The following is a 21723-nucleotide window of genomic DNA, read 5'->3' as shown; positions in this document are numbered from 1 at the left end:
TGCTGCACTGGGATGGGCCGTGGGATGTGAGGGGTGCTCATGGCACAGATCCTCCATGCCTGGGAACCTCCTGGATGATTGCTGGCAGCCCGTGGGAGGGGAAGGGTCTGTGCTGTGGGACCACAGCTGTCTGCTGGGAAGGCTGACCAGGAGGCTGGGACAGAGATTTTTCCTCTCCCTGGAATCTTTCATGTTCAGAACTGGTGCAGCAGCTCACCTGGCAGGTAACCCATCCCCAGAGAGATCCCTGAGCTCCCTCTGGGATGTAAAGTCATGTTAGGGAATGCTTAGTCAATAGGTGCTGCCCCAATCCTTAAAATCCTCTCCTGGGCAGCTGCACGGTGAGGAGGCGGCTGGGACGATGCTGTCGCCTGTACGAGGTGACAGCAGTGCCCTGTGCCCTGCTCTTGTCCTGGGCCAGGTGCCACAGGGTCAGCTCTGCTCTCTGCCTTCCTGACGTGCTCCTTGGGAGATTGTGGGAGATGTGGGACTGTGGGGAGCAGAGAGGGCAGATGGGAGGGGAGACCACCCGTGGGCTCTGTTTGTGTGCTCAGAGAGGTTTGGATCTCCAACATCACCTTGGAGCAGGACGGAGGGAGCTGGGCTGGTGTGGGGACTCCTTTCCTCTCCCCACTGCATCTGCTGAGACCAGGACAGCAGCAGCTGGGGGAGCTTCACTGTGAAAAATCCATTTCCAAATCTTTCACCAGCTGCTTATACTGGCACCACTGGGGGCTGTGGGCATGGTGGAAGGTCCCTGCTCCAAATGAGGTGTTTCAGCCTCACAAAGGCTCTTTTGGGTGGCCACAGTGTTTGTGTCTGCAGGGGCTGGACCTGTGGTGCAGGACAGAGCTGGGAGCTCGGGGGCTGCTGTGGCAGCAGCTCTGCCTGGCGTGGCTGTGCCTCGCTGGGATTCAGCTGTCCCTGTTCTCTGCTTTCCCCAGGCAGCCTGTCCTATCCCTGTCCTATCCCTGTCCTATCCCTGTCCTCCCTGCCCTGTCCCTGTCCTCCCTGTCCTTTCCCTGCCCTCCCTGTCTTGTCCTTGTCCCTGTTCTGTCCCTGCCCTCCCTGTCTTGTCCCTGCCCTCCCTGTCTTGTCCCTGCCCTCCCCAGGCAGCCTGTCCTGCTGAGGGACCAGCAGTCACACCTCTCCTGGGTGAGGTGTCCAGAGCCTTCTCCGTGCCCTGGGGGCGTGTGGGGCCCATCAGGAGTTCTGTGCCATCCTCTGCAGTGTGAGGCCGCGTGTGGGGCTGCCCACGGGGCTGCTCCGGAGCAGCCTCCAGCAGTGCAGACCCCCCTGTGCTTACTTGCAGGTGTGGACGTCGTAGACCCGCGTGCACTCCTGGCAGCTGACGTAGCAGCACCAGTGGAAGATGCAGTGACACTTCTCCTTGCGCTTCTCAGTCCGGGTGTTGTGGCCCCGCCCGCAGCACAGGAGGTCGCAGCCGTCGATGCCGTGGGAGGTGACGTTGCACGTCCTGTCCCTGGTCCCGAAGGAGCCCGTCTCAGGGTTGGGCTCGCAGAAGTTGGGGGAGTTCTCGTAGTACACCAGGTCCCGCTCCGTCGGCGGCTTGAACAGCGCGTACTTGGCCCTGAGGGTTTCCACCCAGCCCCGCGACTCCCGGTGCTTCTCCACCACCATCTCCGAGGCGCTGTCGTATTTATCCTTCAGGTAGTCCCCGATGGCCCGGAAATCGGGCTGGGCCCACCAGCAGGTCTTGACCTCGCAGCTCCCCGAGAGCCCGTGGCACTTGCACTTGAGGTGCATGTGATCCAGGATGGTCTGTGCGGGGAAAACAGGGTCAGCAGCAGCGCCTGGGACACGGGGTTTGCTTTCCATCACACCTGTCTGCACCGCCTGGGCTGGAATGTCTGCCTGGGAAGCCTCACCTTGAGTTTTGGGGGCAGTTTTGGGCACCACAACATAAAAAAAGGCATAAAGCAAGTGTCCAAAGGAGGCCACAAGGATGGGGAAGGGTCTGGAGGGGGCTTATGAGAGCACTTGGTTTGTTCAGCTGGAGAAAAGGAGACTGAGGTTGGACCTCATTGAGGTCTTCAGCATCCTCATGAGGAGCAGTGGATGGTATCAATCTCTTCACTCTCATGACCCTGACAGGACCCAGGGAATGGCTGGAGCTGAGTGAGGGCAGGTTTAGGTTGGATCTCAGGGAAAGGTTCTTCCCCCAGAGGTGCTGGCACTGCCCAGGCTCCCCAGGGAATGGTCCAGAGCTCCAGGAGTGTTTGCACAGCGCTGCCAGGGGTGCACAGGGTGGGGTTGTTGGGTGGTCTGGATAGGGACAGGGGTGGGACTGGGTGATCTCTGTGAGTCCCAGGATATTCTCTGGTTCTATGATTCTGTGAGCATGGGCTGGTTGGAGATGCTGGGGAGCTTTAAAGATCTCCAGAGATGTCACCCTACAACAGCACGGCTGAGGTGGGCAGCTGCTCTGATCATCCACCCCATCCAATCCAATCCAATCTAATCCAGTCCAGTCCAATCTAACCCAATCCAATCCAAACTATTCTAATCCAGTCTAACCTAATCCCAATGTTTGATTCTTTTGTGGGGTCCTTCCTGTCCTATGTGTGTGGGCAGTCAGAGCCCAGGGAAGCTGAGGGCTGGAGATGTTTCTGAGCCCTGTGGATGGAGACTGATCCTCGTCCTCTCCTTGCTAATGACCCTTGATTCATGACCCAAGTCCAACAGTTTGTACTAAAAAGTGTGTGAAATTGGGAGCCTACAGACAGGACTCTTCACCAAAATCTCTTTTGTGTGGAGCAAAATAATCACTGATTTTGAATGAAATTACTGGGGTTTGGTGGGGGATTTTTGTACTGGAAGCTGTCAGGCTTCTCTCCTTCCACCTCTACCTGCTGTGGTGTGCAGCACTGTTGGAAAGGTCGCACTGGGTTGGAAATGACCCAGGGCAGGCAGAGGCTTGGGTACCTGACTGCAGGAATGGAATGGAATGGAATGGAATGGAATGGAATGGAATGGAATGGAATGGAATGGAATGGAATGGAATGGAATGGAATATTCCAGTTGGATGGGGCTATAACTATAACCTACTCCAAGGACTCATTGGGTGGGATAATGTTATAACAGGGAACATGCAGGAACGAGGCACTGGGAGGAAAACCCTCTTCATCCCGTGCTGACCTGGGGTTAGGTTTGTACAGAGGGCCTTGGAAGGTGTTCAGGATGCCTTGGGAAGCTGTGGCTGCCCCACCTCTGGAAGTGTCCAAGGCCAGGTTGGATGGGGCTTGGAGCACCCTGGGATAGTGGGAGGTGCCCCTGCCCATGCCAGGGGGGCGGAACAAGACGAGTTTTAGTGGTTTGGGCATCAACCTAAACCATTCTGGAATTCTGTTTGCACTGGAATCAAGGAATATTTTAGCTCCTAACCCCACCTGCCTGTTTGGAGGGAGAGGAATTGCCGTGCCCTGGAAAATAACCCTAGGACGTCACTGCCTGGGAATTCCTGTGCTTCCACTCCATCAGGAGGAGCCTCACGGGGCCATCCCTGAAGGGCTGGACACTCAGGCTGTCCCCACTGGACACTCAGGCTGTCCCCACTGGACACTCAGGCTGTTCCCACTGGACTCTCAGACTGCCCCACTGGACACTCGGCCTGTCCCCACTGGACACTCAGGCTGTCCCCACAGGACACTCAGCCTGCCCCACTGGACACTCAGGCTGTCCCCACTGGACACTCAGCCTGCCCCACTGGACACTCAGGCTGTTCCCACAGGACACTCAGCCTGCCCCACTGGACACTCACCGTCCGGCCGGCCTCGTTGTTGTGCCTGTTCATGGCCGAGCGTGCATCCGGCCGGTTCTCCCGCGCGTCCGCGAACTCCCGGGACACCAGCACGCCGAAGTCGGCGTCCTCGCTGCAGCCCCCCCACTTCCAGCCGTCCCCCGGGGGTCCCTTGTGGTGGGAGTCACAGCCACAGATGGTGGAGGTGCCCTCGGCGCAGGAGCGGGTGACAGCGAAGGCCACCCCGGCCGAGGCGATGGCGTGGACGAAGGCAGATTCTCGTGTGGCTGCAGAGACAGAGCCCGGGGGTCAGTGCTCGGTGCAACGTTGGTGTTTTCCTGCCCAACTTCCCCCAGAGCACCCAAATCTCATGGAAACGCAAGGAGTTGTTTTGTTAATTTGTTAATGAAGGTTTCCTGGCGGGAGCTGCCCGCATTGCCCTGCTGGAAGGAGGAGCATTGCCCTGGGGCTCCAGCTCTGGGGGTCACAGTGCAGCATTTCCCAAATACAGGATCCAGGAACTGATCCAGCACGGGTGCTCAGGGGTGAACAAGGCATCAGTAGCAGCTTGAGGGGCCTCAGAAGAGATTTACTGGAGTAATTCCTGGTCTGGGAACCCAGAGAGGGGCTCCATGCCAGGGGTTAGAGATGGAGAAGCTCATTGACCTGGGGAAAGGTTTCGGGTGATGCAGGACACGCTGTGGGAGCACAGGCGTTGGACCCTTGGCCTCAGTGGCTGCCCTGACTCAGGCTCTCCCAAGCACTGTCGATATCTCAAAACCAACTTTCTCCCCGGGGACACCTTTTGGCTCAGAGCTCTGCACCAGTGCAGCTCCCTGGGCAGCGACCCTGGGGTACTCCCATCTGCAAGGATGGAGACTTTAGGTCTCTAAATCCAGAGCAGATGTTGGAGCCAATCCAACTTCATGCTGATGTGCATGTGACTGGGAGGGGAGCTCAGGGTGCCTGGGCTGGAGGGCTCTGACTGCCTCGTGGGTCTGGTGTGACCGGATCATTGAGACAGTCATCAACAGATGTGGGATGGAGCCAGGAATTTCTGCTCAGAAAATCACCTTGGAGCCAGTCCCCTCCAGAGCAGGAGCCACGAACCATCTTCTGAGCTGTCCCTGCATCCCTGCCCTGCTCCTGCCTCGTGCCCGGGGACAGCAGGTCCCTCTCCCAGCCTCAGTCTCTGCACAGGTTTCCCCAGCCCGGGCAGGCTCGCAGGCTGTGGGTGGGTGCCCGGTGTGGGAATGTGCAGCCCTGCCCGGGGAGCTCCCAGATGGGATCTCCAGCCGGGGCTGCTCAGTCCTGGCTGTGCTGGCAGCACCCCGCTGAGGTTTTCATCTCCTTTTAGTTCCAACTCTTCCCTCCTTGCCCTTCCCATCTCCGATGCACCAGCAAGGATCCAGCCTCTGCCTAGCAAGGCTTTCCTCGGCGATCTCTCACCAGCCGCTTATACTGGGACCACTGGGACCACTGGGGGCTGTGAGCACTGGTGCAAGGCCCCTGATCCAAACGAGGTGTTTCAGCCCGACAGAGGCTTTTGGGTGGCCCGTGATCCAAAGCAGATCACGTTAGAGGAGCCAGCGAGCCCTGCTGGCCCCTGCCCAGCGCGGGGACAGGGGGAGGACAGGAGTGGCTCTCGGGACCGATGTGGCTCCGCTTGCCCGGGGAGGTGTGGGATGGGCACGGGGAACAGGCTCACTGCGGGGCCGGGGCTGGGCTGGCACCGAGCCAGGCTGGCGGTGCCCGCGGGGCAGGGCCGCGATGGGCGCGGCTCCCGCAGCTGCCCCGTGCCCCTCGTGTCCCCTGTGTCCCCAGTGTCCCCTGTGCTCCCTGTGCCCCCAGTGTCCCCTGTGCCCCTCGTGCCTTCAGTGTCCCTTCTGTCCCCTGTGCATCCTATGCCCCTATGTCCCCTGTGCACCCTATGTGCCCTGTGCCCCCCATGTCCGCTGTGCTCCCTGTGCCCCCTGTGCCCCCCGTGCCCCCTATGCCCCCCGTGTCCCTCCTGCCCCCATGTCCCCGTGCCCCTTGTGTCCCCCGTGCCCCTTGTATCCCCCGTGTCCCCCGTGTCCCCCTGCACGGTGCCAGTGCGGGAGGGGAACGAGCTGAGCTGCGAACAAACCCCTCGCCTTGAAATCCTCGGCTGGGTCTGGGCGAGGAGCTGGGAGAATTTCCCAGAGACGAAATGCGGGAGCAGCGTTCCCAGAACCAGGGGAGGGGCTGGCGAGGGAGGATTAGAGCCGCCTTGACAGTGCACCACTGCGACTGTCTCCCAGCCGGGCCCGTTACCTGCTGGGACACTCAATTTGCCATTGTTCCCGCCGTGTCACACTGTATTACCAGCATAATGCGGAATGTTTCCGCCGGCCAGCGTACCCACGGCACAGAGCACTGGCATTCCCCAGGAGCACCTCGTAGCAACGGGGCAATGTTCCCCTGTCCTGCCGTCACCCTCCAATCCCGCCAGCCCGGCTGGGAAATCCCTATTGATGGCGCTCCCCAGCCCCCCAGAATGGCTAAAGGGCGTGTGAATGCGGCAGCGATTTGAAACGACTGCGGCGCTGCGATGGTATCGCTCGCCCTGCCTCACAGTAGGGGAGGAAGCTTAGCTCTTTCTCATCGGTATAAGCTTATTTTTCTCTCTCCCTCTCTCGTTTCCCTCCCCCTCCCTTTAAGCTGCTGAGTTTATATCGAGCCGGCCGCTGATCCCACACACCCCTGTTTAGATGCAAATGACTGCGGGTGTCACGGCTGAGAAAAGCCGTGGGTTATCGTGGCGCGGCTCTGCCTTTTCACAGCTCGTGTCAGGGGCTTAGCCGGGCTCACGGGGACCCCCGAAGGCAGCCCGGGCCCAGCTGCCCGCCCCGCAGCTGCCCGGCCCCGGGAGCATCCTCCGGAGCATCGGAGGCGTCTCCCGGAGCAGCGGGGACAGCCCGGGCCGAGGGGACGCGAGCACAGGGAGCGGGGAAAGGGCTGAGCTGGCAAAGGCTCCTGCCAGGCTCCGGCAGACCCAGCCCTGGCCGCGGCTCCGAGAGCCCTTCCCCAGCCCAGGAATCGCTCTCCCGGTGCCTGCGGGACCCTCCTGCCTCGGGCACCCGCAGCAGCTCTGCCCGGTGCCAGCTTGAACCCAAATCACGGATTTCAGCACTAGCCCAGAGTGGAGACTGCTCCCCCCAGAGCAGCTGTGGCTGCTGGCTCAGGACTTGGCTGGAAGGGCCATTGGCTTTAGCTAAGAACTGACCTTACTTCACAAAGAAAAGGGAAAGGAGGGAGAGGGAAAGCAGGTTTTTCTTCCCTCCTTATCCCAGACTGCACACCTGCGGTATAAATCATCTTGGGGAATCTGCTTGTAAAAACATGATCTTACCCCACATTCAGGGGTTGGTTTTCTGGGTTTTTTAGGATTTTTTCTTTTTGCATGGCCCAGGTTAGAAAATAAGACATGGAAAAAAGAAAATGTAGACTCATAGAACTACAGAACTCTTTGGGTTGGGAAGGGCCTTAAAGCCCAGCCCATCCCACCCCTGCTATAGCAGGGACACTTTCCACTGTCCCAGGCTGCCCCAAGCCCTGTCCAGCCTGGCCTTGGGCACTGCCAGGGATCCAGGGGCAGCCACAGCTGCTCTGGGCACCCTGTGCCAGGGCCTGCCCACCCTGCCAGGGAACAATTCCTGCCCAATATCCCATCCAACCCTGCCCTCTGGCTGTGGCAAGCCATTCCCCCTTGTTCTTTCACTGATAGATTCTTGTTCCAAGTCCCTCTCCAACTTTCCTGAGCCCTTTTAGGCACTGGAAGGGGCTCTAAGGCCTCCCTGAACTTTTCTCCTCCCCAGGTGAACACCTCCAGCTCTCCCAGCCTGTCCTTCCTTGCAGGAAGATCATCAGTGGCCTTAGGAAACCAAAGCCTGGGCAGCCACAGCAGTAAAAACCTTGTGAGTCTGAATCTGGGGTGGGAAACGTGGACAAACCCGTGTTTGAGGGCAGAGCCTCACCAGGGTTGTTGTTCAGCAGCTCCCAAATGTGTTCAGGGCCCTGGGGTTTCCCTGAGCTGCCTTTGGTGCTCTTTGCCCTGCCAGGGGCTGCAGGAGGAGAGGCAGGAGCTGTGGGTGACACTGGGGAGGGGAGAGACGTGGGCACGGGAGGGGAGGCTGTGGGAAGGCCTGGAGGCAGGAATCCCTTGGGTATTTCAGGGAGGGCAGCCCTGTGCCCCCACACTGGCACCAGTGCCCAAAGCCTGGAGGATGTCCCCGGGAGGAGCAGCCCAGGAAGGCTCAGACACTGCTGGGTCTGCTCAGCTGAGCCCTCCCACACTCTGCTGCTCTGCACACTGAGCCCTCCTCCCATGGAAGGGAACATGGTTAACACATTGGCAGCTCCTTTAAAATTAAATTATCCTCAGTTTCTTTTAAGGCTCTATTAGAAATGATTTTTGATGCTGTTGTAGTGACAACTGCACCTTTGAAACTTTTCCAAAATAGCCTCAATCTACCTGGGAGGGAGCAGCAGCTGAGATTAACCAAGTTAATACTGAGGGGGAATTTCAGCCAGGTGTTTGCCAGAGGTGAAACCCCGAGCCTTTGCTGGCAAAATACAGTGTGTGAGCTGTGACAGGGATGGTCTTGGTTTGGGTTTTGGTTTTGGTTTGTGGGGCTGCACCCCTGGGTCGCCTGGAAGTCAGAAAAAGAGAACATGGCCAGGGCAGCCACGGTGGTCACAAAATCCAGATTATGGGCTCAAAGCTCTTGGTTTGAGGACCACCTAAAGGGCTCCAAGACAGCTGGAGAGGGACTTAGGACAAGGGATGGAGGAACAGGACACAGGGAATGGCTTCCACTGCCAGAGGGCAGGGATGGATGGGAGATTGGGAAGGAATTGTTCCCTGGGAGGGTGGGCAGGCCCTGGCACAGGGTGCCCAGAGCAGCTGTGGCCCTGGATCCCTGGCAGTGCCCAAGGCCAGGCTGGACAGGGCTTGGAGCAGCCTGGGACAGTGGGAGGTGTCCCTGTCATGGCAGGGGGGACACTGGATGGGCTTTGTCCAACCCAAACCAGGCTGTGCCTCTTGTTCTGCATCTAAGGAAGAAGCTGAGTTGGCCAAGATGATCTTTAAAAGGTCCCTTCCAACCCAGACCATTCCATGATTCTCTGAAGACTCAGGAATGTCCAGCAGCCCTCGCCAGTGATGAGCAGGGCTGGTCCCACACTCCCCACAGCCGACAGGATCTCCCAGTTTTGTCACCAACCTCATCTCTTCCCTCAGCTGAGGAAGGCTGGAAATGTTCTTGTTTTCTCTGTGACTTCTGTGCTGCAGACTGTGGGAATCTCAAAGTTACTCCCTGCCACACAATGACACCACCACATCCTGAGCCTGCTCATTAATTTTGAAGGCAGCAGGGAGAAGACACGAGCACAGTTCAAAACTGTGAATAATACCCACGATCAGATGGGCTGGGCTTTGATGTGTCCTTCTCTGCAGATGATGCTGTTTATTTTTAACTGCTCCACTTACAGGTTAGTGAGACACCAGGAGAAATAACTCTGGGAGCCTGGCAGTGCTGCTGGAGATGCGTCACGGTGGGGTGGGGAAAGCTGAATATCCAACGTGCTCACTCATTTTTCTCCATCTGTCAGAAGGGTTTCAGAGCTCTGGGTGATATTTTACCTTGTCAGCTCAGGCTGCATGGAGATGCTGAGGCAAGTCCACACATGAGGCTTTGCTCGAGTCCCTGCAGCCCAAAGAATCTTAAAATATTCTCCATGGATTCAAAGTTCAGCTTGCTCATTACAGGGAGGATGGTTCAAATCTAATCTTTAAGTGCTGTCCCGCTGACAGAAAGGGTGGTGAGAGATTTTCAGTGTCTCAGTGCTTGAACAGTTCTTTCATGACGCGTTTAGAATTTTTATGACAGCTTTTTAAGGACTGTTTCTTAAGAAAATTAAAACTTTCTGATCTTTTAAGTGCTGAAATTTAGGACAGGCTTTTATTAGGCAGCAAATTAGAGTGTGTTGAGCCCTGCTGACAAGTTATTTGGTAGTAAATACAGCAGTTACCCCAAAATACACCCTGGCACAACAGAGGGGAAATGAATCTCATGGTGCCTATTAGTGCTCTAATAAGACTTTACAGTCCTGGTTCCTGCAAAGAATCCCACATTAACACAAAGGAATGATTTTCACTGAAATACTCAACTGACATTTCAGGGATCTGAAATGATACCTACCCTTACTGGGAGGCTGAAACTTGAAAAAAAGATAGCATGAACTGGTTCTTTGCAGAATATTGGGGCTTTCTAAGGAAGATTCACCAGAAGTCCTGCATTCCCCAGGGGACTCTTGGGAAATAGTCCAAAGTCCTGCTCTCACCCCAATTTCTGCAGTTTATTGAAGTCTGTGCCATAAAATTCCCATTTCCAAAGCATCAGTGGAATCAGTAATTTCTGTTCAATAAAGAGATTTTGGGTTGCAGGGACCCAGTGGTGTCACCACCCAGGAAGATGAGGGGGAAAGGGTTTTAGTTGTGTTTATGAGGCTGTGAAACCAAGATATCACCAGTGGATGTCCCTTGTGCTGAATATGGCACAGAGTGAAGAGAACCCACGGGACAGGATGCAGAAACCAGAGATTTTCATCAGCTGGGAGTTTTTAATCCACCTTTTGGTTCAGTTTTCCAGGAATGTCTTTTAATCTGGGGTCTGGAACATTTGAGATGTGGGACAGGTTATCATGGAGCTGTGCCAGGGGAGGTTTAGGTTGGATCTCAGGGAGAGATTCTTCCCCAGAGGGTGCTGGCACTGCCCAGGCTCCCCAGGGAATGGTCCAGAGCTCCAGGAGTGTTTGCACAGCGCTGCCAGGGATGCCCAGGGTGGGATTTGAGGTGTCTGTGCAGGATCCTGGATAATCCTTCAAACTCAGGGAACTTTGTGATTCCATGATTTGCCCCTCCAGCACCTTCTTTCAGGCCGTTTTGGGGCCCTTTCTCACTTTTTCCAGTGTAATGCCCCATGATCTCACTGGGAGTCCCAATTTTATGGCACCTCATCAATTCTCCAGTGCCTGATCCGTGCCAGTGGGTCTAGAAAGGCCTTTCAGGAGCAGGGGATGAAGAGGAGTTTGGAGAGAGGAGAGGGAAAATCACTTTATAACATTTCCTTGTTCCCTGCTGTTTGGGCTCATTTGTGAAAAGATTAATTGAAATCCCATTGAAAAAAAGATTCATTGAACGAAGCCTGATCAGGACCATGGATTTCAACCATGGTTCCTCACTGGTGGGGAAACTGAGCCCAGGGCCCTCCTGGGGTGGGCAGGTTGTGCTTCAGTGCCTCTGCCTGGATCCCAAGGAACTCAACCACATCTCCTCTCCCTGGCTTTTCCCATGGGTCTGCTGGACCCAGTTTGGAAATGTTGCTTGCCCTGGACAGGGAGGTGGAGCCCACAATTCCAGAACATGTGAGAGTGCTCAGGGCTAAACCTTCCTGTGCTTTATATCCTCCCTGGCCCTCCTGAGCTCCTGGGATGGGAACAGACCTTTCCCTCATTCCCCCTTGTGATGGAACACACCAAAAGCTTGGGAAAAAAAAAGAAACTGGAGAAATCAGGGCTGAACCTGGCACATCAGACCCTGGGGTGCTCCCGGTGGGGCAGTCCTGGTGCACCCAAAGCCCAGTTTTTATGAGCAAGTTTATAAGTTAATTGATTGTTGCCATGTTCTGTTAATTGTTAAATGTTACTATGTCAAATGTTGATCACCAAGATGAATGCATAGACTGTTAATCACCCACGTTGTTAATTACCCTAACCAACAGTCCCTTACCTGTACCCTTTTCCTGTGGGGTATAGCCTCTGCTCCCCAAAATGATGCACAATATGCAAATAAAGGGACAATAGGGACACTGGGTACTACTTAAAAACAAAAAAGTTTTGTTTTTTGAGACAACGAGCCAATGTAAAATCTGAGATAGTACCCCTAGACTGGCGTAGCAGCAAGGAAGATAAAACCACCAACCAAAGCAACTCCACCATGTCACCGTGACCTCAGCAGTTCTTCATCTGCAGTACCCCCATAACACAATGAGCCCAAAACTGGACTTTCCAGGCACTTCCTTGAGGATGGCAGCCCCAGCTCTGCTGTGTAGCAAAGCTGCCACCTCCTCCTGTGACCCCGCGGGCCCCACCCAGAGCTGAATTCCTAATAAAGGCATTAACCAGGCACAGGTCTCCGTGCCCTTTTACTTCCCCGTGGGGCTGTGCCAGCCCTGCCCCAGCCCAGCTCCCCTGGGTACCTTTGTCCAGGACGGGCCCGAAGATGGCCAGGCTGTCATCAATGGTGGTGCAGTTCCAGCGGCGGCCCCGGAACTGGTGCTGGCACTCCTGGATGCCCAACTTCACCCCCTCGGCCACGCTGGGCATGATCTCGATGTAGTTGCGGCAGAAGCGGAGCTGCTTCGGGACCAGGCCGGGGATGGAGCCGCAGAGCAGGGGCTGGGACCCCAGGGAGCTGTACTGCTGCCCCAGGGCCAGGGACCTGCGGGGACAGGGACAGGGGACAGCGTCAGCGCTGGGCAGCACCTTCCTGCCTGCCCATGCCCCGTCCTGGCGCCACTAACGACACCAAGCCTGCCCCCACACCGTGCCCAGGGGGAGTTTGATGAGCCAAGAGTTTAGAGGGACAAAGTTCTGGGCCCCAGGGATTTCCTCAGAGAGCAGGAGCCCTGCTGCTGCCAGCAGTGAGCGTGTGGGGTGAGAAGGGCTGTCACAGCTGGGGACACCCCGGGCCTCTGTGGGACTCAGCTCTGCATGGAGCCCTTCCAGGCACTCCAGAGCACCTGAGAGCTCCCCAAGGAGCTGGAGGACCTGACAGGACCTGCCAGGGGCTGGACCCAGGGCAGCAACACCTGGAGCCAGGGGAACACCCTGGGCTGTCTCAGCTGTCATGAGAGCTTCTCTGCTGTGGCCAAGGTGCAAAGTGCCCTGTCCACAGCCAAGTTCACCAGAGGAGGGATCAGCATTCCTGGACAGGGGCTGCTCTGGGGTCAGATGTGTCAGTGCCACTGTTCCAGGCTGGCTGGACACCTGTGCAGGTGACCCTGGCAGAGACTGAACCACCACAGTTCCACCTGGATTCACACCAGGCTCAAGGAGCGACTGTGAGCTGGGGAAGGGGCAAGACAGGTTTGAGAGGCTCCCTTCTACTGCTCCAAGGAGCTGCCAGCATCAAATTGTGAGAACGGTGGAGCAAATTGCTTGTTTGGCCAGCAATTGTCACTGAAGGGTGAGGACAGTGCCTAAAGAAGCACTGAGACCCCTGGTATTGCACAGGGACAGGGACAGCCTGGCCCAGGCTCCAGCCCAGCCTGAGGTGTCCCTGCAGAATGGGGGTTCAGAAGAGTGTGAGCAGCAGTTCTGTGCCAGAGTGACCATCATGAACTCAGAGTAGAGACCTCACTGTGCAGGTACCACTGTGGGCAAATAGAGAGTTTTGGCTCAGCGTGTTCTCAGCCCATGGTGGGATTGTTTGGGCCCGGAGTTGGCCTGGCTGATCCTGGTTGGGTCTCTTCCAACTCAGGAGATTCTCTGATCCTTTGATTCTGTTTCTCTAGCTCTGGGAGTCCTCATGCAAGAGCTGAGGTGAGGCCCCAGCAGTGCTGAGCAGCAGGGAGGGATCTGCTCCCTCTCCCTGCTGTCCCTGGGGCAGCCCTGGGGCTCTCTGTGCTGCAGTGTCCCGTGGCTGCTCCACAGCCAGCTTCTGGTCCAGCAGCACGCCCAGGTCTGGCTCTGCCCTCTTTGCTGGTTCCTCCCCAGCCTTTGCAGGTGCATGGGGTTGTTCCCTCCTGGGTGGATTTTCCCCAGGTCCCTTGGCTGGAGTTCATCCCATTCCTTCTCTCCACTGAAGCACATTCCAACCTCCTGTGGTACCAACCACTTCTCCCACTGCATTTGAGCTCCTTCTCTGGAGACTGTGTGGGAGTAAAACAGTGATTTGTAGTCCTTGGTTAATCCAGGCTGGGAGAGCCCCCAGGAGGGCTCGGAGCAGGGCCTGTTTCCAGGTTACATTTGGTTTCTCAGGGCCCTGTCCTTCCCCAGTTTGAACTCCCCCAAGGACAGAGATGCCATCGCTTTATGGGACAGCTGAGGGACTGTCCTTACCCAGAGATGCTCCTCCAGGCTGGAGTTTCAGGCTGGATGCTGAGCTGGCATCAGTTGTTGCTTTAATTGCACATGAATGATTTTAAGGATGTAAAGAGAATCCCGGGGTACCTGCTCAGGAGAAATGTCTGCTGGAGACACTGAATGAGAGGACCTGACTCCCACTCCTGCCCCAGTGCTGTCTTCTGCTGCTCCCCACTTCTCCTGCCCCTCTCTGCCCCCTCGGGCATCTGCCTGGAGCTTCACATCTCCCACCCTTGGATGTGACACATGGGGGCTCCCAGAGCTGCTCTGTGCTACCAGCTCCCTCCATCCCACGGGATGGGGGCTCAGCACTGCTGGGACCAGAGGTGAGCTCCAGGAACAGGCTCTGCCCCAGTGAGGCAGTGAACAGGCAGCACTTCTCTCCAGCCATCACCTCATTGCCATCTTTGTTCTCATGTCAGTGAACCTGACATTTCCCCACTGCTACATACAACTATATTTTTATAACTATAACTTAATTATAAAAACTTAGTTATAAAATCTTCATTCCTCATGTCCCATCATCCAGATCTCCCCAGGAGTGCTCGGAAGACACAGAAGTCAGGAGCTGTGGCTGAGGGGTCCCGTGGGCCAGTAGTTTCCCTACAGAGGGGCTGAGATGTGAAGATGAAACAAAACCTCTTTGAAATCCAGATCTGGGATCCCAGGGGCAAATCTTATGTCTTATACAAGATGTTAAATCTGAAACCTCAATCACTGGATTAAAATCTAAATCACAGGACTTAAATCTAAATTACAAGAGCTCATGGGGCTGAAGGCAGCACACAAGGAGAGGAAGTGTCACAGGGTGAATTTGAGAGATGCAGGACAAGCACAGTTTTTAAGGCACAAACATCTCCAAGGCTGGCACGTGCAGGGCTGACAGTCCCACATTTCCCTCTCTTGCTCTCAGTGTCCCTCCTGGCTGCCTGAGCCCGCACTGCTCTGGCTCCCACGGTGTGAGGGGATGGAAGAAGGGTTGGCTCTGTGTCTGTGGGAGAGCACCAGGAGCAGGAGTGGCAAACTTGTGGGAAATCCCTCTGCTCTTCCTCTGCTCCATCCCTTCCCACTCTGCCAGGCCAAGGACTCCCTTTGTTCCCCCTGATGGTGCCAGGCACAGCAGGGCCGTGGATCAGCAGCTGGGAGCTGACTCTGTGCTTCCCATGGTCTGGGTGAGCTCTTGAAGCCCTGGCAGTGAATGGTCTTGGGCAGCTCCTCCTTCTGTTGCTGCTCGTGGGTGAATCCTTCCATCCTTGGAGAGGTTTCCCTGTTTCCCACTCCTCATCATGGAGGTGCTGTGCCCATATCAATCCTTACCCTCCCTGCAGAGCTGGCCAGAAACTCATCTTCCATTGGGATGGAAAGGTACCCAGGGAGATTAGACCCAAAGTGCTTGGAAATAGCAGGATTTGGCCAGGTCAGAACTGCTCCCAGACACTGAAAAGCAGCATTTAGAGCAGGATTCCTTCCAGGGAGTTCAAAAGGTTCTGGAACATTTCTTCCTCTCTCCCTGGAGGCTGCAGTGCTGGGGGCACTCAGGACTGGGCTCGCTGTGTGCCAGGGGCTGCTCAAACTGCCTGGGATTTCCCAGCCAAAACAAACCCTGCTGAGCTGCTCCTCCATGGAACAGGGCTCCAAACACCCCTGGGGGTGATCCCTGTGTGCCTGCTGCCCTGCAGGGAAGCAGCTCCTTGGGAGGTGTTTGTCTGTCCTTCCTGGTGCAGGGCGTGGGCTGGACTGGCCCGGGGTGTGCTCACCTGTGCTTTCACACTTTGATGATCAAAGATAAACAAAGGGCCAGGAGGGGACCCTGCATCCTGGACAACACTCTGCTGGGTCACCCCTTCCTCTTTCTTCTGCAATCCCATAACCTGCTGCTGTCTGTAATGGGCCCTGGGAACTCTCGGAGTGCTGGAGACGGACAGGAATTTGCTCAGCCCTGGGTAATGCTGACATTTGTGTGAGGACTGTGCTCAGCCTCCAGTGAGCTCCAGCCCCTGTGACTGCCTGGGCTCGGTGCTGCAGCTTTGTCTTGGGTTATGTAACAAAAAAAAAAAAAAGAGAAAGTGTATTCCATTTCATCTGTGGAAACCAGCTGGGGAGATGTTTTTCTTTATCTCTTGTAACTCCAGGGGAGGAGGGTGGATGCCCTCTGATCACAGCCCAGCTGTTAAACCAGGTGGGGCAGGGTTTGTGATCTCTGTCACCACTGCCCACCCTCGGGGATATCTTCTGTTCATGGGCCATTGAGGGTCACAGTGACTGACACATTCCATCATCCATTGGGAGATGCTCCACCCAGTAGGGAGGAGCCAACCATTCCTACCCAGATAAAAATGGGGACACAGGGACCCCAGACATTCCTCTTTGCCACTGGATTCCCAGAGGAAGACCGGACTCATCTCACCACCCCTGAACCTGCCTACAGGATCATCTCTACTCCAGCAGAACCACATCTGTCACTGCAGGAGGATTTATTTGGACTGCTCCCAACACCCTGAACAGGGTGTCAGGTCGTATCTCTGATTCTGTCAGGGTTTTCTAGGACTTTTGTTTGTTTGCTTGCTTGTTTTTTGTACTACTGTATTTGTATTTTTTAAACATTCCTCATAAAGAACTGTTATTCCTATTCCCATATTTTAGCCTGAAAGCCCCTAGTTTCAAAATTATAATAATTTGGAGGGACAGGATTTACATTTTCCATTCCAAGGGGAGCTCTGACTTTCCCTGACAGAACCTTTCCAAACCAAGACAAGCTTTTTACATGAAACGCAGGGGAGAGCTTTTCTGGGATATGCTGCTCTGGGAGTGTTTTCCAGCTCTGAACCCAGCATCTGGAACAGATGAATTTGAAGAACTCCTTTTCCCCCTCCCCATACTAGGACAGGAGAGATCTGGGCTGTCACCAAGGGCACAGCCTGTCCCATGGAGCACTCCCTGCACTGCAGCTCTCCCTGGCCCTCCTGAGGGATCTGCCACACAAATGGGGACAAGCTGCAGGGATCCTCAGCTGTGCCACTTGCCCTGACACAGTTGTTAGATTGATTTTACATTTTCCTCACTGGAGCCCCCGGCACACCAGGAGATCCACGAGGAGATCCATGGCCGTGAGGGTTGCACAGGGGATGCTCCTGCTTATGGTGGCTCCAGCTCTTCCTAAATTCCTCCAGAGCCATGGCCAGCAGCACTCCCTGAGAGCTCCCAGGAAATCCAGTGAAGCTCTTTGAAACCAGGGTCACAGAATCACAGAATGATTTGGTTGAAATGAACCTTACAGCCCATCCAGCTCCACCTCTGCCATGGCAGGGACACCTCCCACTGTCCCAGGCTGCTCCCAGCCCTGTCCAGCCTGGCCTTGAGCACTGCCAGGGATCCAGGGGCAGCCACAGCTGCTCTGGGCAGGAGCTGTTTCCTCCCACAGCAGCTCAGGGCCCTGCAGCAGAGAGTTACAAATCCAACATTGTCCTGCTTGGCTCTCTAACGTTGATCGATGCCTCAGACTGATCCCTGAGGGTCTCACAGAGCACTGGGAAAGCTGGGAACCAGCAGGGAAAAACCAGCTCACAGCTGGGATCTTGTTTGCCACCTGCTGCCTTTGGGAAAACCTGTCTTTGCCTGGAGGGGGTTTTATTGTACAGATTTGAGATGTGTTTGGTGTTTTCCAGTTCTGGCCAATGTTTCAGCTTCGAGCAGTGGCACTGGTGCATGCTGGCAGTGCTGGCCTGGGGACACCGTGTTGGGAGCAGCAGTTTCCACCCTGCCTCTTTCTCTGTCTCACTCCTGCTGTAACATTCACCTCTCTTAATTCTGGGACTTTGCTGACTGCAGCCCTTTGTGGGCAGGGGAGCACCCAAATTCTTGGATTTGCCTGAAGATCAAGAGCAGCAGCAGGAAAAGTTTTGCAAGTCAAAGCATGCAATGGAAGTTCACATCTAAGGGGGGGAAATGTCTCCACAGCTTTGACTGACTGTGGAGAACAGACAAAACATGACAGAATTCCAATGAGGAGAGGGACTGGATATCAGCTTTTCACCCAGGAATCACCCTCTGAGCGTGTCTGGAGGTTGGAGCTTTTCCATAGAGGGGGCACTTGTGTCTCCACAGACTCCCCACACGACCCTGCAGCCCTTGGGGGTCAATCAAACAGCCTAAAAATTCATTTTTTAAAAGGATGTTCAGCTGCCTGAGCATTAGGGCTGATGGCCCAGTGCCAGGGCAGGAATGGGATGTGGGGTTTTAATGTTTAATTGTCCTGGGACAGTTAAAATCCATAGATTTTACACCCCACTGTGATCCCTTGAACCAGAGAGCTCTTTTTCCAGCTGGTGTGTTTGAAAATGACCTCGTTAAGAGTGTGTAGGAATTGTGTGATGTGACCATTTAGCACCCACAAGACCATATACTGATCCATCAAATTTCTCCCTTACGGTAATCACTAGAAGGGCCAGAATATTTTAAACCCTTCACAAAGTCAAAAGTCCATCTAGAAATCACTCCTAAACCTGTGGCTGCTTGGAAATAATTTAACCATCACTCTGAGAGCTCTCCTCAGCTTGGGGTGTTGAAATCCCTCTGGGTCCTGGGTGATTTTTGTTTATTTTCCAGGCACACTGTTGTGCCTCTCCAGGGTTCAGGGAGACATTCCCAGGATGCTGCCAACACCAGGGATGGTTTGCCCACGTTCCTCAAGGGCACACAGCACCAGCTGGTCACAAATTTGGCAACCTGCTCCATTTGCAGAGAAATGTTGGTTATTTCCAGGAGGAAACCAGGAGGAAGCACAGGGAGGTGATGCCCTGAGCATTCCCAGAGGGAGGGAGAGGAGCCATGGAGGCTCCTCTGGTGCTCCTGTTCTGAGGGAGCAGAGTGATGATGGCCCAGGTGTGCCTGAAAAATGAATGTTACAAAGAAATGCTGCAGAGAGGCAACTCCAGGGCTGAGGAACCAGAGGAAGAGGCTGCTGCTGGTTTATTTAACCTCCAACCAACACCAGTATTGAAGCAGCTGCTGAAACACATGCCAGACTAAATCTGCACTAAATCAAATGAAAAGCCCCATATCTGCACACAGAGAAAATTGTTCTCAGTAATACCAAGATTCTTTTCCTGTTGTCAGGATCCCCAAAGCTCTGCCTGTTCTGGAGGGAGCATCTCTGTCCCTGTGGCCTGTCCCCTCTGCACTGCAGGTACAGAGGCAGCAAAGCTCAGCTAAGCCAGGCTTACAGGGGCAGAGCAGCACCAAGGGAGCCCTGGTGAGGGTTCATGGGGCTCTGCAGGTGGGGCAGTGCAGGACTGTGTCCCTCAGGAAGGAATTTTTAGTTCTCTGTGGCTCCTGCAGGAGCTGGTGCTGCAGCTGGCAGCAGTTGATCCACTCTGGGCTCTCCTGGGCTGGCTGTGGGTGCTTCCCACCCTCCCCATCCACTGTGTGCCCTGGGAATGGTGACAAATCATGAAATATCTTCTGCAAGAGCTGTCAGGTCACAGAGAGACAGCACAGACTCGTTATCTGCTGATGCTCAGCGGGAAACTGGAGCTGGGGGAGCCTGGGCTGCAGGACCAGCCCAGCCCTGGGAGCTGCTGGTAGGGGCAGAGCAGGACAAACTCTGCAGCCTGGCCTGGGTGCTGGCAAGGGGAGCTGTGGGCAGTGGGCGGGAAAAGGGGGTTTGTGAGCAGTGCTGGTATCACAAAAATTGCCTCGAGGTCACCTGAGACTGGCAGGGCAGGCAGGTGAGGAGGGGTGAGGGCTGGGCAGGCAGGAGGGGAGCGTGGGGCCGGTGGGGTCAGGGCTGGCTGTGCCCGGCTGCGGGGCTGCTCTGCCACCCTCAGCTGGGCACTGGCAGCTGCCAGAGGTGGTGTGGGGCTTTCTGGAGAGCTCCCACTAAACTGCTCAGATCTGCTGGAAAATGAAGGGGTGAGGCCATCGCAGAGCCCCTGAGCTGGGCAGTGATCGTGGCCCAGGAGTGTCCAGGCCACCCTTGGGGAGCAGAGACCAAACCCCCCCATGATGTCCCCAGGGTGGGGACCCCTCCTGTCCCCTGGGGGATCAACGAGCCCTGCCCCTGCTGTTACCTGAGCCCTGGCACAGGGGGGTGAGTCCTGCAGGGACAGTGCCAGGGGGGCTGAGGAGGGAGGGAGGGATGGAGAGAAGGATAGAGGGATGGAGGGAGGGATGGAGGGAGGGATGGACAGAAGGATGAAGGCAGAGATGGAGGGATTAAAGGAGGGATGGAGGGAGGCAGGAAGAGGCTGTCCCTGTGCACAGACTGGCAGAGGATGGATTATTTCCCCTCAGAGTGTCTAACCCCAGGGAGACTGAACGGGAGGGAGGTTCAGGGGTGCAGTGATGCAGCAGAAAGGGAAAGCCTGAACAGGGAAAACCCAGGCTGAGGCTCCTGGAAACATCAAGGGGAGTGTTGGGAGGAAGCTGCTCTGCTCAGTGTGAGTGTGTGCACTCAGGGAATGATAACCAGCACTTTATGTATTTCTCATTTTGCTCTATCAGTCAGTAAAAAAATTGCCAAAAGACACCCAGTAATGACAGTCCACCCTCCCAAAGAGGAGCACCTGGTTGTGCTTTATCTTCTTCCTGCACTGTAAAAAAAGTCGCTTTTGTCTGTGGGATGGAGTTTCCCTGTTTCCCTTTAAAAATTCATTAAATCCTTCAGATTTAATGAAACTTAGGGGCAAAGAGGGGCACAGGGCTTGTCACTCAAACCCCAAGCAGTTGCTCAGGGCTTGTATCATCAGGTGGTTTCTTAACTGAAAGCAGGAGTCACATGTGGTTGGCTGGGGCAGATTTTTGTGTCTAAACCCCAAATGTGTTTTCCTCAGTCTCCCAGTGACCTACCCAGTAATGGGTGTCACTTTTGCCATCTCCAAGCCCTGAGTGCTGCTGGCAGTCCCTGCTGCTCACACGGCAGGAGGGTGCTAAAAAAGCCCCAAACCCACCTGCTGGGCTGAGCCCCACACGTTGAGCAGCCCCAGGATCCTCCTGCACTGTTGCATTCCCCTGGGGAATGGTTTCTCCCCCCTCAGAGACCCCCAGAGCCTGTAACCACGTAGTTTAACCCTTCCTCCCCTTTCTGACCCTATTGGCTGTGTTCCAGTTATCCCTCCCTGGCAGAAGCCTGGATAAGACCCTCTTCTTCTGCACTCATCCTCTTTCCCCTCTGGTAACCACCTGGAATAAATGTCTTGAACTTCAGCTGGGGGTCAGAGCCTCTTTTGGATCCTTTGTCCTGTCCCTGAAATATTCCTCCAAAGCCCTCTAAGGTCTGAGCTAGCATTGGAACATTGGAGGGGCTACAGGGGGATTTATTTCACTGCACTGGGCACATTTGGGTGGGGATGAGCACAGGGCACGTGAGAGATGAATCCAGCCTGGCTGAGTCCCCCCTGTGCCAGGACAGGCAAACCAGGGGGATGTCCTGGGCTGGGACAGTAATTCTGGGGCAGGGGGATCTCCTGAAGCTGCTGCCAAGCTTTGGGAACCAGGGGCTTTCCCCCCTGAAGGCTGGGCTGCCCTGCCTGTGGGCTGAGGGCTCCTGTTCACACTCGTGTTCCCTCTCTTGGGCTCAGGACACAGCTTCTGTAAGAACTGAGCCACTGCTCCTCCAGAATCTCCATGGAGGTCACCCCAAATCTGGGACTGGCCATTGCCTGGGTGGCTCCTGGGTTTGGTGAACCAATCCTGGGTCTGGGCAGAGCAAAAAGAGCTGTGGGGGTCCTTGGGCTCTGAAAGGGGCAGGAGGGGAGAGCCTGGAACCCTCGGAGCTCAGCACCCTGGGGTCCCCC

The 21723-nt window shown here is 55.6% G+C and overlaps 1 protein-coding gene across 1 annotated transcript; it reads right to left on the bottom strand.

Moving 5' to 3' along the window:
- Positions 1-1050: 1050 nt before the first annotated feature.
- Positions 1051-20934, bottom strand: WNT3 (Wnt family member 3). Its single transcript, XM_063404905.1, has 4 exons — positions 20878-20934; positions 12043-12361; positions 3782-4047; positions 1051-1782 (listed from the first exon to the last, which is right to left on the bottom strand). Exons 1-4 carry the CDS (start codon positions 20932-20934, stop codon positions 1303-1305), a joined length of 1122 nt encoding a protein of 373 aa, XP_063260975.1. The 3' UTR covers positions 1051-1302.
- Between the last annotated feature and the right edge of the window lie 789 nt (positions 20935-21723).

The sequence above is a fragment of the Prinia subflava genome, chromosome 8 (assembly GCF_021018805.1).
Source record: "Prinia subflava isolate CZ2003 ecotype Zambia chromosome 8, Cam_Psub_1.2, whole genome shotgun sequence".
NCBI lineage: Eukaryota > Metazoa > Chordata > Aves > Passeriformes > Cisticolidae > Prinia > Prinia subflava.
Note: the sequence above shows the minus strand (reverse complement) of the source record. Positions and strands in the feature narration are given on the sequence as shown.